Source organism: Clinocottus analis, unplaced genomic scaffold (assembly GCF_023055335.1).
Source record: "Clinocottus analis isolate CAN_PGR_092001 unplaced genomic scaffold, fCliAna1.0.p SCAF_1, whole genome shotgun sequence".
Lineage (NCBI taxonomy): Eukaryota > Metazoa > Chordata > Actinopteri > Perciformes > Cottidae > Clinocottus > Clinocottus analis.
The window spans coordinates 16,683,077-16,697,589 of record NW_027175820.1 but is presented as its reverse complement, the minus strand read 5'-3'; the positions used below and the strand labels follow the sequence as shown (position 1 = coordinate 16,697,589).

At 39.2% G+C, this 14,513-nt stretch overlaps 1 protein-coding gene across 4 annotated transcripts; it reads right to left on the bottom strand.

Moving 5' to 3' along the window:
• Window positions 1-5,167: 5,167 nt before the first annotated feature.
• Window positions 5,168-14,086, bottom strand: slc7a9 (solute carrier family 7 member 9). 4 transcript variants are annotated; one of them, XM_068573245.1, is made up of 14 exons: window positions 13,947-14,086; window positions 12,910-13,029; window positions 11,464-11,611; window positions 10,417-10,659; window positions 9,068-9,193; window positions 8,854-8,953; window positions 7,839-7,883; window positions 7,551-7,674; window positions 7,197-7,300; window positions 6,854-6,950; window positions 6,555-6,704; window positions 6,060-6,234; window positions 5,801-5,885; window positions 5,168-5,646 (listed from the first exon to the last, which is right to left on the bottom strand). In XM_068573245.1, the coding sequence occupies exons 2-13, from the start codon at window positions 13,021-13,023 to the stop codon at window positions 5,824-5,826; spliced, it is 1,488 nt and encodes a 495-aa protein (XP_068429346.1). In that variant the 5' UTR covers window positions 13,024-13,029; window positions 13,947-14,086; the 3' UTR covers window positions 5,168-5,646; window positions 5,801-5,823. The 4 variants fall into 4 exon arrangements, with proteins under 4 accessions (XP_068429346.1, XP_068429338.1, XP_068429329.1 ...); XM_068573237.1 differs by lacking the exon at window positions 13,947-14,086 and having other exon boundaries at window positions 5,168-5,670; window positions 12,910-13,041; XM_068573228.1 differs by lacking the exon at window positions 13,947-14,086 and having other exon boundaries at window positions 12,910-13,041.
• Window positions 14,087-14,513: the final 427 nt, after the last annotated feature.

The window sequence follows — 14,513 nt, the reverse complement described above, 5'->3', positions numbered from 1 at the left end:
CACACACACACACACACACACACACACACACACACACACACACAGACTAGTCCAGCCCCCCACTGTGCAGAATGTGTAGTGAAGCCACCCATGCACCAGGCGGGAGAGCCAGCATAACCAGCCTCGCTCCATCTCAGCATCTGCTGATCAAAGAGCAGCTAAACAGCCAGAAAGTACAGCGGGTGCAAGACTGGAGCATGCACAGCACCACAATTAGCAAGCACTACTTTTTTAAAATATAATTATTTAATTTTCTCTCTCGATCCCTGACATTTTTTTTCACGCACAAATTCAGGGGTGCATATATGTGCATACAAATTTGGTAAATGTAAATACAAACATGCAAATACTTATGTCATCATTTTTACATACAAACTTGCTTGCAACCGCACACACACATTCACACACACACACACACACACACACACACACACACACACACACACACACACACACACACACACACACACATACGTGAGAGGAAGATGAACTGAGGTTTCACCTGAGAGTGACTGTTCAAGATAGCCTCCACTGATCTCTAAGTTGCTCAATTAAAGTTAGTGAAGAGCCCTAACAGGGAGAGGAGAGGTATAGGAGGAGGAAGATCAAAGGGAATATAGAGAAAATCTTGGCAGAAGAAAGAGAGAGAGGACGAGAATTGTGTGAGAGATTGTGAGAGGGTGTGAGTTAGAGAAAGGCAGAGAAGACAGAAAGAGATGGATAGTAAGACCGACTGAATGTGTATTGAAAGAGAGAGAGAGAGAGAGAGAGAGAGAGAGAGAGAGAGAGAGAGAGAGAGAGAGAGAGAGAGAGAGAGAGAGAGAGAGAGAGAAAAGGCAACTCAAGGTGCCAAAATCATAAGTTCATGATTAAATAATGAATTAAATCAATATGTGGCTTGATCCAATTGCTTCAATGTTAGCTACCATTAGTAAACTATACATAAAGACATATTGTTGTCTAACTGACATTACTGAGTTGAGTTTAAGACTCTTTTCAACTTGTGCTACTGTTATACTACATTCTACCTATCAACATTATCCAATAAATGCCAGTGACAATATTTAGCAAATTTTATATAATCACCTGCAGTTTTTTCCATCTGGCTGGAAAGAAAGAAAGACAAACAGGCGGTCACAGTGGCAAGAGAAAGGCTGTCAAAGTTAATAATGAAACATTTGTGAGAGAACAGTCATTTGAAACATAATAATTCAAATGAAGAGCATTTTTTTCATCATGTTCTTAACACTAAAGGCAATACCAGGACACTTCTGGGAGTAGTGCCAGGTGGGGGTGAGTCACAAATCTTGGGAAATGTGTCTTGCAGTAGTGGATGTGGATCCTCTAATGTAAAAGGATCACTGTGTACATGAAACGGCTCTGGCTCGCTTCACTGCCACTGCTTATTCAAGTGTGCCCTCCAATGGAGGAAAACAGGTCATGTTGACAAAATAGACTCCTCTGCTGGATGTTCAAGTGATACTTGGTTCTTTTCCCCCACCTGTGTTAGGCTCTGTGGAAATGCTATTTCTCACTGTGAGACTGAGTTCACCTGGTCCTCAAGTGCCAAAGTCCGTGATCTAAGTGCATTCACAGTTAAACTATGAAATGACAGCTAACCATTCTAACCATTAAGTTTAAACTGAGAAAACAAAATACTTAATAGAGCGGTGAATAAGTAAACTATTAGAATTGGAAGGATGTCAGATCAATCCAGAGTTACAGCCCAGAGAATTACAAACCCAAACTTTTGCAAATGGAATTGTGTTTTGTTAATTTCATTTTTATTTCTGATAATCCAGAAACAATCAGAACAAGTGCAGATTTCATTTGTAGCATATGTTCATTACTGATACATTATAATGCAGTTTTTTGGAAAGGTCGCTGAATGATTGCGGGGTTCCAAATGCTAATTTAGTAACTGATTGGAAAAGTGCTGTAATGTGATGATAATAATATGCAGATGAGTCCTCATCAGAGCTGTCTATCCATTAATGAGATGATTTTTGAATGTACTGTATGAGTGTGTGTATGTGTGCGCGTGTGTGTGTGTGTGTGTGTCTGTGTCTGTGTGTGCGCACGTGTGTGTGTGTGTCCATTCAAGCAAGGCCGAATCCTTATGTACAGAAAGTGTGTGTGTATGTTTGAGTGCACATTTACTTTCATCAGAATATTTAGCATATTAATGTTCAATCAATCTACCACTGCACTAATGCAAAGTTTGATAGGGAGAAGCCATAGTTGGAAATAAACAGAGAGGAAGCAACTGAACTTGATTGTATCACAATCAGCTTATATGACCAGTTCATCTCCTTTTAGGAAAAGTTATACAGCCGGGGGAACTTCGAAGAATGTTGTATGTTTAGTATGGGTAATTTAGTAATGGGTTGTAATACAGGTCAGCGTTAAATTATGTATATGTTTTTGATGATTTCCTTTTTTAGAAAAAAAAAATACCGGTACAATATGCCGTCCCATAGTTAGTTGCTGTCAGCATTCAAAATCCGCCCCTCCTTTCTGGCCCAAATAAACACATCCACACCTCCTCAAACCTGTGAGAAGGTGCCGGATTTTTTATGAATCATCCAAAGCACACTTCGTCCTACTGTGTCCTGTCTGCTCTCTCTCTCTGTCTGTCTACGTCCGGCCTGTGAGGTCTTTGAGTCTCGGTGCACTGTTTGATCAGGGATTGAGAGCAGGCTGTACAGCCAGCTTCTTGGGTCTGAGGTACATGCAAGAAGCATGTAGACCTGCACATGGGGTCTACATGCTCTTTTCTGACGTCCAGAAGAGTCCCGAACACAGCAAAATAAAAAGAAATGAAGATACAGGTAGAGGGCAGATTCTCTGTAGATACAAACACTGCCACACATTTCTTATGGCTTATATGTGAAGATTGAGAGGTAACGTTTGTTGTATCAGTCCATACAATGTTTTTAGGATATCATTCCAATGTAAACATTGACACAAAATGTCTGAATGTGAATTCATAGCAGCGGTAGAAGTTACTAAACGTTTCGGGGATCGCTGAAAGATTTGTGTAGTTTTTTTTGATGGGTGACAATGTCAAACCCATAAAACATTACCCTACATTACATTTCATTTAGCTGACGCTTTTTACCAAAGCGACTTACAATAAGTGTATTCTACCATGAGTACAAACTCAGAACAACAAGAATCAAGAAAGTACACTTCCTTCAATAAAGTCAAACTCCAAAATGCTATCAGTAATTGCCATTTATGTGCTACTAAAGTGCTACTTGGGTGCTATCTTCCTTATTCAAGGTGTAGTGGAAAAATATGTGTTTTTAGTTTGCAACAGAAGATGTAGACACTTGCTGCTGTCCTGATGTCAATGGGGAGCTCATTCTACCATTGAGGAGCAAGGACTGATAACAGTAGTGACTTTGTTGAGTGTTTAGAGAGCAGTAAACTGCTGTATGTGCCGGGCCCCGCACCATCCGCATTGGGATGAGTGAGTCCTCATAGTGTCGAGCTCACTGAGTCATTCATGACAATTCTCACATATCCAACAGAGCCACAATTCCACTTCTCTGTGATCTAAGTGAGTTTAGTGTGTATCTCTGAACATTAATAGTTATATTTCACGATCTCAGATGGGTTGTTTTGTAATTGTTCTTTAATGCCATCAAATCCCTGTACTCGATTGATACCGAATGGAGAATTGTCTTGCATCATCTCAAAAGCACCAACAGCACAAAGACACACACATTAAGTTTTTTCGATTTTTTTTTCATAAATTCAGGGTGATTTGACTTTTTTTCTTCCCAGGACCAAAATGAAAAATGTTTTTTCTTTCATCCTGGGACCCAATGCCCATTAAAGAGTGATGAAACGCAATGCAACAGCTCGTTTCTGTTCAGTGCAACATTTCAAAAAGCCCAAAAATATGAGAGGAGGAGACATAATAGAGTAAGCCAGGGTATTTATGTTACAGCCACTGTATGTGCACTGAATTACAGCTCAACTTTTGAGCTGGCCATTGCCTGGAGAGTCCAACAATCTGCTCAACATCTACTCAGCCTCCATATGGGCCTTGTTTATTTAATTTGACAAAAGCTGCATAAACTTATAAAATGAAGCCATGCAACAGGCCACATAACCAGCTTCTGATCCTGCTTCTCTCAACAGTTCCAACCAGCATTTTTTTTGTAAATGTCCTCTCATTCAGCACAGCCAATGCAGATTTAGTGTCACCTACTGTAGAAATGCCTCACTTTTAAACCCTGGGATCGCAAATAAGAGATCCTAGTTAACTCTATCTATGGAGAGACTGTGTGCCACTAGAGGGCAACAAAGACCAAATGCAGTTTCTGCAAATGTCTGTGTCCTTTATGAAACTACACAGTATTTAAAATGTATTGTGTACTAACCTGATACGTATTACCTTTCCTTAGATCTCCTCATCCTGCCATCCAATGTGGGATTTATATATTATGACAATATTGACAGCTCCCCACCTTCAGCCTTTAAATACTATTACAGCTTCCACTATCATTGATAACTTCAGACATTACACACATTATTAGTGTAGTGTATAAATAGTACATCCATATATTATCCAACTCAAAACGTAGTACTAGTATTGTATAAATATGATAATGAAAACACATTATCAACAGCAGGATTTTGCGGTTCTGTTTAACAATGCTGTACTGACATCTGGTGGACAATTGGGACCTTGGTGAAGTAAAATCACTAATTGTATTGCTAATCATAACTGTGGCCATTGACATAGTCAGCAAGTCTTTTACATGAGCAAAGATCTGAAAGTTCCCTGCATCAAGCATCACTCATAGCCCACAAATTCATGAATTCATATGAATGGACCACAAGAGGTATTTGCATTTTTTTTGTCAACTTGGTGAAGTTCATTATGGTTAGACTATCAGAAGTAGAGTTCAGAATATTTTTCAGGGACAGTTTTTGGTGTCTAGTCAAAAACATACATATCTTATAATACTTTTTAATCACTCTGCACTAGACACGCGTGGCTGTGTTGTTGGTGAGCTAACACCCAACAAGAAAGAATGTCAGTTTTGCAAAGAATATTGAGCTAGCGGTCAGATCAGGAAAATACAGTCAAGATATTTGATAGAATCGCAATTTTTTTTTCTTCCAATGTCCACTTCATGCTCAACACGACTGATACATTTAATAATCACCACAGCTTACACAATGCAGCAATGTTCCAGTATATTTCACTGTAAAAGCATTATTAAATAATGCACAAACATCCTTAAAGAAACTCGGAGGTTTCAGTTTATAACCACAGGACAAATATAAATAAAAGCATGATCTGAGCCTTCATGTTGTCTTCGCAATGCATTTATGATGTTTCCCGTTTCCTCCATTGCCTTTGCTCAAGAGCTGATTCAAGCATATCTATATAGCACGCAATCAAGTGCTCTTTGGCCCAGTAAAACTTTTATTGCACATTATGAAGAAATGTTTAACATCTTTGCTGAATGATTTGTGTAAATGCTGATTATCTTCATAGTAAAGTTGTGTTTTTGTCAGTGATTTATCTCTTTGTGTGGAGAAAGACATCATGAGGCTATGTTTAAACCCTCTGTCTCCTCGTCGCCTTGGTCCAAGTGAATTTGAATAACCACAGCGGTATTCCTATAGGACACAGAGATGAGAACCCTGAAACCCACATGACAAATTATTTCAGATTACACTTGCACGTAGGTTTATGAACACTGTGCATCCCCTTTTACTTTTGTCATGCAGCTATTTAACAGAGGTGAACTTTGATTCCAGGCTCTGATCTGACCTGGTTGTCGGTTCTATCCCCTCTCATTCAGTTTTCTCAGGAGGAACTACTTCCATCAACAGCTGGAGATGCATGGTGATAGGCCCTAGAAGGGAATGGAGGTCATGAAGTCTCCATAACATCAGCACATTACAACACTGTATTAAATGTGTTACTTTTCTACCGTTAAGCACACAATTTAACAACTATCAGTATTATATACTGATGGTCAAGAACAAATAAACATATTTCAAAACTACAAATTTGTGAGTAAACTTACTCATCAGTTTGCGTGCCCAGTTGACCTTCCGGTGGACGAAAGGGTAGTAGAGGAGAAGTCCACTAAAGATGAAGATCGTACAGTAAAGGTACTCCAGAGCTGGCTTATCAATGATGGGAGCCAGGACTAAGTAGCAGGACACCAGGACTATTAAGCCTGGTATGACAATCGGCACCTTTGAGTAATCACACAATCACACACCCTGAAAACAAAATACAGCTTCAAACGGACACTTTCATTATTTCTGCAAGTGAAAACTAATAATGCAATAGCCTATCAAGAGTCAAATATCAACTTGGTTGACAGATGATTATTAAAACCAATAAGATATTTGAAACTGTGTAGCGGTGAGACAAAATAAGACAGTATTTGCAAAGTGTGCGTGAAGATATACTATATTGCAGTTCCGAGTTAACAAGGCACCATAACACATAAACCTGTTGAGTCACAACTCTATAAAAGAGGAGCTTCGTTCAAACAGTCAGCAAGCCTTACCTTTACGGGTCGATGGAGCTCCTTCCTGGTGAAACGCATGACGATGAGAGCCAGTGCTGTCAGTCCGTAAAACACCCATTGAGCAAAGCTGAAGTAGTTAATGAGGGTGTTGATGTCTGCTGGGATAATGTAGAAAATAGCCAAAATACCCTAAAAACAAAGAGAGAAATGTATTGTCAACTGGGAAGGAAACAACACAGTGAATTAATCATTTATCTGAATTTAAGTATTTTGTAATATTGATTCTGCATTAAATTGTAATAAATTGTAAACAAGGAGATTAAGAATGTAGAACTCACATTGAATATAAGCGCAGGGGCAGGAGTGTAGTGCTTCAGGCTAATATAAGATAAGATTTTAACCATGTGACCTTCTCTGCCAGATACATATGCCAGTCTGTGGAAAAAACAAAAATATGTTGAGTTCTTGTACTGTACTTTCTTGAGTTTTTTTTCTCTATTTATATTTCTTTCCGCATCTCTGTCGGTCTCTTCACCCCAACGAACATCAGTATTGTCTTTTTTGTTTACCTACTTTTTTTTATACATACAAATATGCTCAAAACATTTTACACATGCAGACAGTAAAAAAGCATTCTTTTACTTCTGTATTTCATAATAATGTGACATTTGTCTCTTTTACCTGCCAGCTGTGAAGCAGCTTCCATTGGCAGAGCCAAATGTAGAGAATACAACAAAGAGAGGAACAATCCAGGACAGTGGGTATAGGACTCTGTCTCCAAAAGTCTAAGGAGGCACAAACAAATCCTTCAGAAAATGTAGAAAGGTAGTCTGAATTAATACTGAGCTGTCACTGAGGGTTAATCTAGCATCATATGGAATAAACAAAATGTACACACAAATATGTGTGCAATGTATACTACAAATATAAGTACAGAATTGACATGGTTACGATAGGCAGTCATTAATGCCATTACTGACTCAAACTTTATGACGGAATTTTTCTAAAACTATGACAATTGTTGTTGCTTCTTACCAAGGCAACAGCTGGAGACAACAGCAGTTCGGTGGCGGTCATAACAGTGAAGTAAGCGACGTTGACCAACACGTAGCAGACAGATACCAAAGGGATCCCAATGAGGATGGCCAGTGGCAAGTTCCTGCAATGAGGGAGTGCAGCCCATCAGACACGCTCCTTTGACTTTTTATTATGACCATTACATATTGCAATAAAAAAAAACGTTCCGATTTCACTTGTATAGGTACCTCTTAAAAACAACTGAGCAGAGTATAAAAATAAAAGATAAGTTTTAGTCTGTCTCACCTGGATGGGTCTTTCAGCTCTTCCGTAATGAAATTCAGTTGATTCCTAAGAAAACAAGGAAGAAGTTACCTTTAAAGTTTTACCTTTAAAGTTGGCGTAATGGCTAATAATATAAAATACAAACAAACAACTACTAGTTGTTTAATCAAAGGCATTTGTCTTCTCAATAATCCAAAAGCTTGATCACTCTCCTCTGCAAAGCACCACATTAAAATGTGGATGGACTTGCTCTGCCAACCAGAAAGGCCTTGTTTTTCCCTGCAGTGATACGTAAAGGTTCACTGCCACCCCTGCAACGTCAGTGAAGAGTCAATTTAGTATTCTATGTGGTATTTTGTACAAGCTTTACCCTCTTATTGGCCTTATTGGTACAAAGTGTTAAAGCCTTCCCACCTGCTGTTGTGATCCCAACATGACAGAAAGAAAGACAGAAACTATTAGAAATCTGTTCAACCAATGAATCCTTTAAGTACAGTCAAGGGTGGGAATGGCTGATTTAAGGAATACTGTTTCAGTAATGGTGTGCATAAACCACCCCTGCAAGTACTGAACCTGATATGCAAAAGACCAGAGGAAACAGCTGGGGATGTTTCTAGCACTCACTGGGCCCCACTGCCGTGTTTCTGCAACCCAATAACATGGTATCTTATTGCCGGGTAGATATAGCATAAATAGCTGTTGACCATGCTGGAGAGATTTTTTATTAGTTGATGACATCCCTAACTTGTTTAACTGTTGTAACTGCATTATGTAGATGTCCTATTCATATAATATAATTATAATAATAAGGTTGTCCAAGGGTTGAATTCCCACATTCGGAGAAAGGGCATGAGGCTCGAGAGTAGCTGAAAGGTTGAGAAGGGTCAGCAGTGCTCCTAATATAGAGCCAGTACAGCAGGAAAAGGCTCGTCGTATCGTTTGAGATAGTACACTTCAATGTACTGCTTCAGATAGGAGTGTGGTCAATCCCATACATCATGTTGAAGGGCTAAGTGAAGTGAACTATAACTGTTACCATCCATCATAAGCCCAAAGCCCATTATAAAACGCAAGTCCAATTGCTCCAAGAGACGATGACGTGCCATCAAATGCACTCGACAGATTCTCAGTGTTTCCTGGACACAAATATACAACAATACAGACAGACACATCAATTGTTATTACTTGACGGTTTACTGAAGAAATTTAAAGAGAAGCTGTATATTGAAAACACTGAACATTAAGCCCACCTTGTGCCAGCATTACCATGCCAGCTACAACGATGACAAGGATGATGAAAAGTTTGGCGACAGTGAAGAAGTTTTGCACGTAGCTCGCCAGTTTGACACTCAAACAGTTGACTGTGACGATCAAAACTGAGAAGAAGGAAATTTAGAAAATACATTACAAGTAAAATCAATTGCATCAATGAGAGAAGAGATTATTTATAGACATTATCTCAGACATTTCTCTTTCCCTTTGACATAGATCAGAACAACTTTATAAAAAAAACAAAATAATAATTTGCTGAAATAATGTACAGAATTAGATAATATTGCATATCTAGTCCACGACATCAGTAAACTACGTTGGCTCCTATTCCCCAAGTCCCCAGAGAAGAGAATTACGAACTGTACTGAACGCACAGTATATCATTGATTGACCTGCATTAGACACTTTGTGGCCACTCGTAGGCAGTTATACCTATACCTATATTACCTACATATATATATATATATATATATATATATATATATATATATATATATATATATATATATATTAGGGCTGGGCAAAGGTGAATCGCATGATTTTTCTGCAATTAATCTATGCGGTAAATTTAATAATGAAGTTAAAACTAGTGTATTGCATGCTTTCAATTTAAAGTAATGTTATCAGAGCAATATAACAGGCACTCTGGAGCAACAGCCAGTTAACATACATACATATATAGTATATGAATCCGTTTTCTGAACAGATATCAGAAAAAACATTCGTATTTTATCAGGGAACAACATAAACAGTGTGTTCAGTAGTAAGGGTCCCTGTGAGGGACAAGTCACTCCTTCTTTTGTTCATGTTCAGTGTATTGCTTGTGAGAAAACTTGAACAAGTGCACTGAACATCTTCTGAGTATACCTCCTCATGTAAGGAAAGTTCTCTTTTTTGAGAAAAGAGTAAAGATCCAGAAGTGATACTGACTTAAAGTGCTGTGCCATAGTGGATCAGACAGCGGGATCAGGAGCTTTGTTAATGTTCAATTTGGACGCGGAGCTTGCAGCGCAAACCTGCCGGCAGACTGACCGCCTGTGAGCGCGTTGTGAGGCGGAGCGGCTAGCGGCAGCACCTCTGCTCGCTGAGCAAAGAAACTACATAACAATAGGTGCTTTGACGTCAGGCTCAAGTCGTCAACACTGCATGTCGGTGAGGCTACAGAAGCGCGCGCGCCCCTTCATGAATCGCCTTCAAAGTAGTGCCGTTGTATTGTACATATGGCGTGCATCCCATTTATTTCAACAACTACTACAAGAGATCTCAATATTTGATCAATAAATTAAACTACTATACTATTAAATTACTAGATTAAAGGGAGACATACATATAGCTGCTGCTGACAGACACTTGGTAACAACAAGAGGTGGAGTACAGCCGGAGTAGAAAGGAGTGGCGGCGTATTCTGCAAAGCTCAGAGTGATGATGGCGAAGGCAGACGGCTTCAGCACCATGACAGTGGTCCAGGAGTAAAGATAGGCCAGGATGGGGCCAAAAGCCTCTGTCAGATATGAATACTCTCCCCCTGATTTGGTGATCGTGGTGCCAAGCTCAGCATAGCACAGTGCTCCTGTGTAGCCACACACACACACACACACACACACACACACACACACACACATTAACACAGACAGAGAGAAGAGTAGAAATGTAACACACACTCATAGAGGACTTTGATAACCGCTTATGGGAGAACATTCAAGGAAAATTCTCTCACTTAGAAACAATTAAACAACCTGTCCGCTCAGCCTCAAAGACAAATCTGTGGTAATAACTTAATCGCAAGGGATCATAATGCAACCCATATGAAAAAGTGGACTATAAACCCAAAGATTCCTAAATATAATAATTTATGTGAAATATTCTTCAACGGATTTCATACTTAGTCAATAGTTTTAACGGAAAATGAAAGGATAATTACAAGGAAATATAATGATGGATTTTAAAAAACAAAATACTGTAAATGAGCCAAATTTGTAGATTGTATCCAATCCATTGTTTTCACTAGGTTGTTATTTTGGTCTATGAAGGAGTGGTCAAGTCATCATGCCAAGACCACTGACCTGAAAACTATGGTCAAATAAAATCATGTTTTATTGTCTCAAAGGTTCAAGACCTTTTCATTGTGATAGCAATTACTCAAGTTAATCATCCAATGAGACAACAAGACGAGAGCTTTATCTCAAAGCGCTGATCTCAAAGATTAACTTCAGAAGTACAAAAATAAATGTGTATTACATTATAAAGCTTTTTGTTAGCATGTTTACTGTGTAAGGTATTACGTGAGTTTATAAACAGAGGCAGAAATCAAAGTAGACAGACATCTTTTATGCTGATTACTGTAAAGTGATATTGGTTTGGATGCCGTTCTCACCAAGTGTGGCTAACACACCACAAGCAGCCCAGATGAGAAGGCAGGGTCCAACAGCTCCAGAGTAAAGCAGAACGGCCTTAGGAGAGATGAAGATGCCCGAACCAATCATCGTCCCCACAATCAGACAGATGCCACTTAACAGGCCAACCTGAGCACAGAAGCAATGGTAGGCATTACTTCAATGCTCACAGTTCATTTTCTTGAATGTTATCTTCAGTGAAATTCAGACAGAAACAGTCAAAAGGAAACTTTCCTCTTTACATGCTCTATTCTGCAATGACAATAGTGTTTAAAAGATTCTGGGATGGATGTTGGGATAAAGTCTTTTATTCACAATGAGGAAATGTTCTGACCAATCATCCTTTAATGCATAAAAGAATGAAAGCCCAAGTTGTCCTGACCCAAGTATGGTTTATTTCAACACAAATGTGGTCTTTCCAGCTCATTAGTAAGAAGCAGTCCTTCACACACGCCATTTTGTTTATGGGGTTGGTCTCCGTGTGTCCAGTTGACCTGGAAAGAGAAGGGAAGCATATCTAATCTAAATCGGATCAGTCTAAATCTATCGGTTAGCCAGGCATTGCCCCACACAAAGTCAGCCACAGACCACTGTGACCAATACTAAATTAGGTGAGGGCCAACCAAAGCTTAAAGAAGAGTGAATGTTTTTCTCATCTTAACTATGTAAACTGAATGTGTCACCTCAAATACTTCTTAATTAGAGTGAGGGGAAATTAGGTGGTGCTAAATATCAATTTGTCATAATACTTCTAAATATATCCTGTTAAATGTCCTTCTCTATTTAATTTGGGGAGCTTAGCCTGCACACCACCACTGAGTGGATCACTATGGAGTTAATATGAAAAGACGGTTGTTGTGGCTGTTAGAAAAATTCACTCGACCCGTCGGAGTAAAAATCATTAAAACAGGAACATTTATTCGTCGCAAAGAAGGAGCAGAATCAGAAGTACAACATGATAGACAAGTTGCATATCCAAGACTGCTCAAAGACCTCTCAAAGGACCACCTCTTAAATACACATCATGACCCTCTAACAGAAACCCTCTTCGGCCAAATCGGGAACCTTTGTAAGAAATGGTCATATGATAACAAAGGAACTGCACGTTCTTTCAGATAGAAACACACAGATTCCCCAGTCTCCCTGCTGTCAGGAGACACGCTGAGTTTGTGTGTAAGATTAAACAGAGACAGTAAGATGAGAAGTCTGAATATAACAGTGAAACAGTCACTGATTAAGCGTGAATAATTTTTTCTTCCAACATGGTACACACTGGTACTCAGTCCCAGCCCCGTTAGAAGAAAAAAATACAGCTGGGGTGAGATCTTTCTGTGTGAACATCTAATGAGACTTGTTCTCACACACACACACACACACACACACACACACACCCACACCCACACACACATAAAGGCTAACACACTCACATCTTTTTGAAGCACAGTCGCTTTCTCAGGCTTCTTGTCTGTCATGGGAGACGTTTTGCCACAACTGGAGCCGTTCTGCGACTCCTTCCTCCTCCTGTTGCTGCCTTCATCCATTATAGTCTGTTGGTGCATGAGGAGACACAAATCAATGCACACCTTTTACAGCACACGTTGCAACAGTGTGTGTTGCAAAGTAAGGTATACTAATCAAATCTACTCTTTTATCAGATTTACAGGGGAAGACTGTCTGCTATCAGTATAGAATACCTCTCCTCTACGATGAGGTACACACAAGCACTGAAAATACACTAAAACCTGTGGATTTACACTGTTTATGTTACTTATTTGTAAAATACATTTGACTTTGCACAGTGCTCCTTTTGGTTTTTAGATTATAAATAAGTGACTATGGCACAGTATTTCTGAGCTGCTAATCTACGAAAGTGATATCATACAGCATTAACTGTGTGTGAAGCAGCTCATAAAAGGGATGACAAGTAAAAGGATTTCACCTTCTGAAAAGCCGCTACTTTGATCTATATTGGATTAGGGTAAATTTTCACTTTGCTTGTAATAAGACAATCATAAATTTCAAGAAGCCATGCACCTTGTATAAATCATTGTTAGTGTTAAGATTGTGAATCTAAACACAAGTTCAGTTCAAGTATTGTGAGCCTATTCCTTTTACTTACGAAAGGTAGATAGATAGATAGATAGATAGATAGATAGATAGATAGATAGATAGATAGATAGATAGATAGATAGATAGATAGATAGATAGATAGATAGATAGATAGATAGACAGATAGATAGATAGATAGAACCCTAACCCTAACATAGTGAGATGGTAAAAACCACGCAGTCAACAGGCTTAAAATTGTTGATGGTTAATGTTTAACATACATGACAACTTTGTTGTGTTCATTACACATTGTTCTTGAATGTAATGAGAACCATTGAATGTGTCAATGGCTTTGTTAACACAATTGATACATGATTGTAAATCAACACAGATGTCAACACATGTTTACACTTACATATGACGAAAAACACCTCAGTGATGCTCCATGAACCTCGAATGTTTAAGCCCAGGTACAGTGAATCCACAAATAATACTGGGCCAAGTTAAATGAAGGAAAGCAGGAATGTCTGCCACAAGTGAAAACATGAGGCCTCCTGTGACCGAGCACACTCCTCCAGTGGGAGGTTCCCACATCTTATTGGACATCCTGGATAGCCCTGGACGAAAGGGAGGTGGGTAAAGACGGGCCAGCCGAGTTGCTCTGTAGACACTTTCAAGACAGTTTCGATTTCCAACAGAAAACTCTGAAACACGTCCTCCTCTTTGAGCTTGGCTAGCCTGACTTCCTTCACAATGCCTCTTTGATAAGGATACATGACACCTTTGCATGTGTGTGCATGCACACTTGTGTGTTTGTGTGTGTGTGTGTGTGTGTGTGTGTGTGTGTGTGTGTGTGTGTGTGTGTGTCTGTGTGTTACATTCCCTTTCTACTCTGCCTCTCCTTCACCTCTCGTCTCTTCAAAGTCTCTCTCTGTCAGACAACTTGCATTTTGATATATTCCTTTCTGTTAGAGCAGACCTT

Coding starts and splice junctions, on each gene's coding strand:
- slc7a9 (XM_068573237.1), bottom strand. CDS start 13,041: ATGCACCAACAGACTATAATGGATGAAGGCAGCAACAGGAGGAGGAAG. Junction 11,612..12,909: donor CGACTGTGCTTCAAAAAGAT/GTGAGTGTGTTA, acceptor TTCTGTGCTCAG/GTTGGCCTGTTAAGTGGCAT. Junction 7,675..7,838: donor GAGCTGAAAGACCCATCCAG/GTGAGACAGACT, acceptor CCCTCATTGCAG/GAACTTGCCACTGGCCATCC.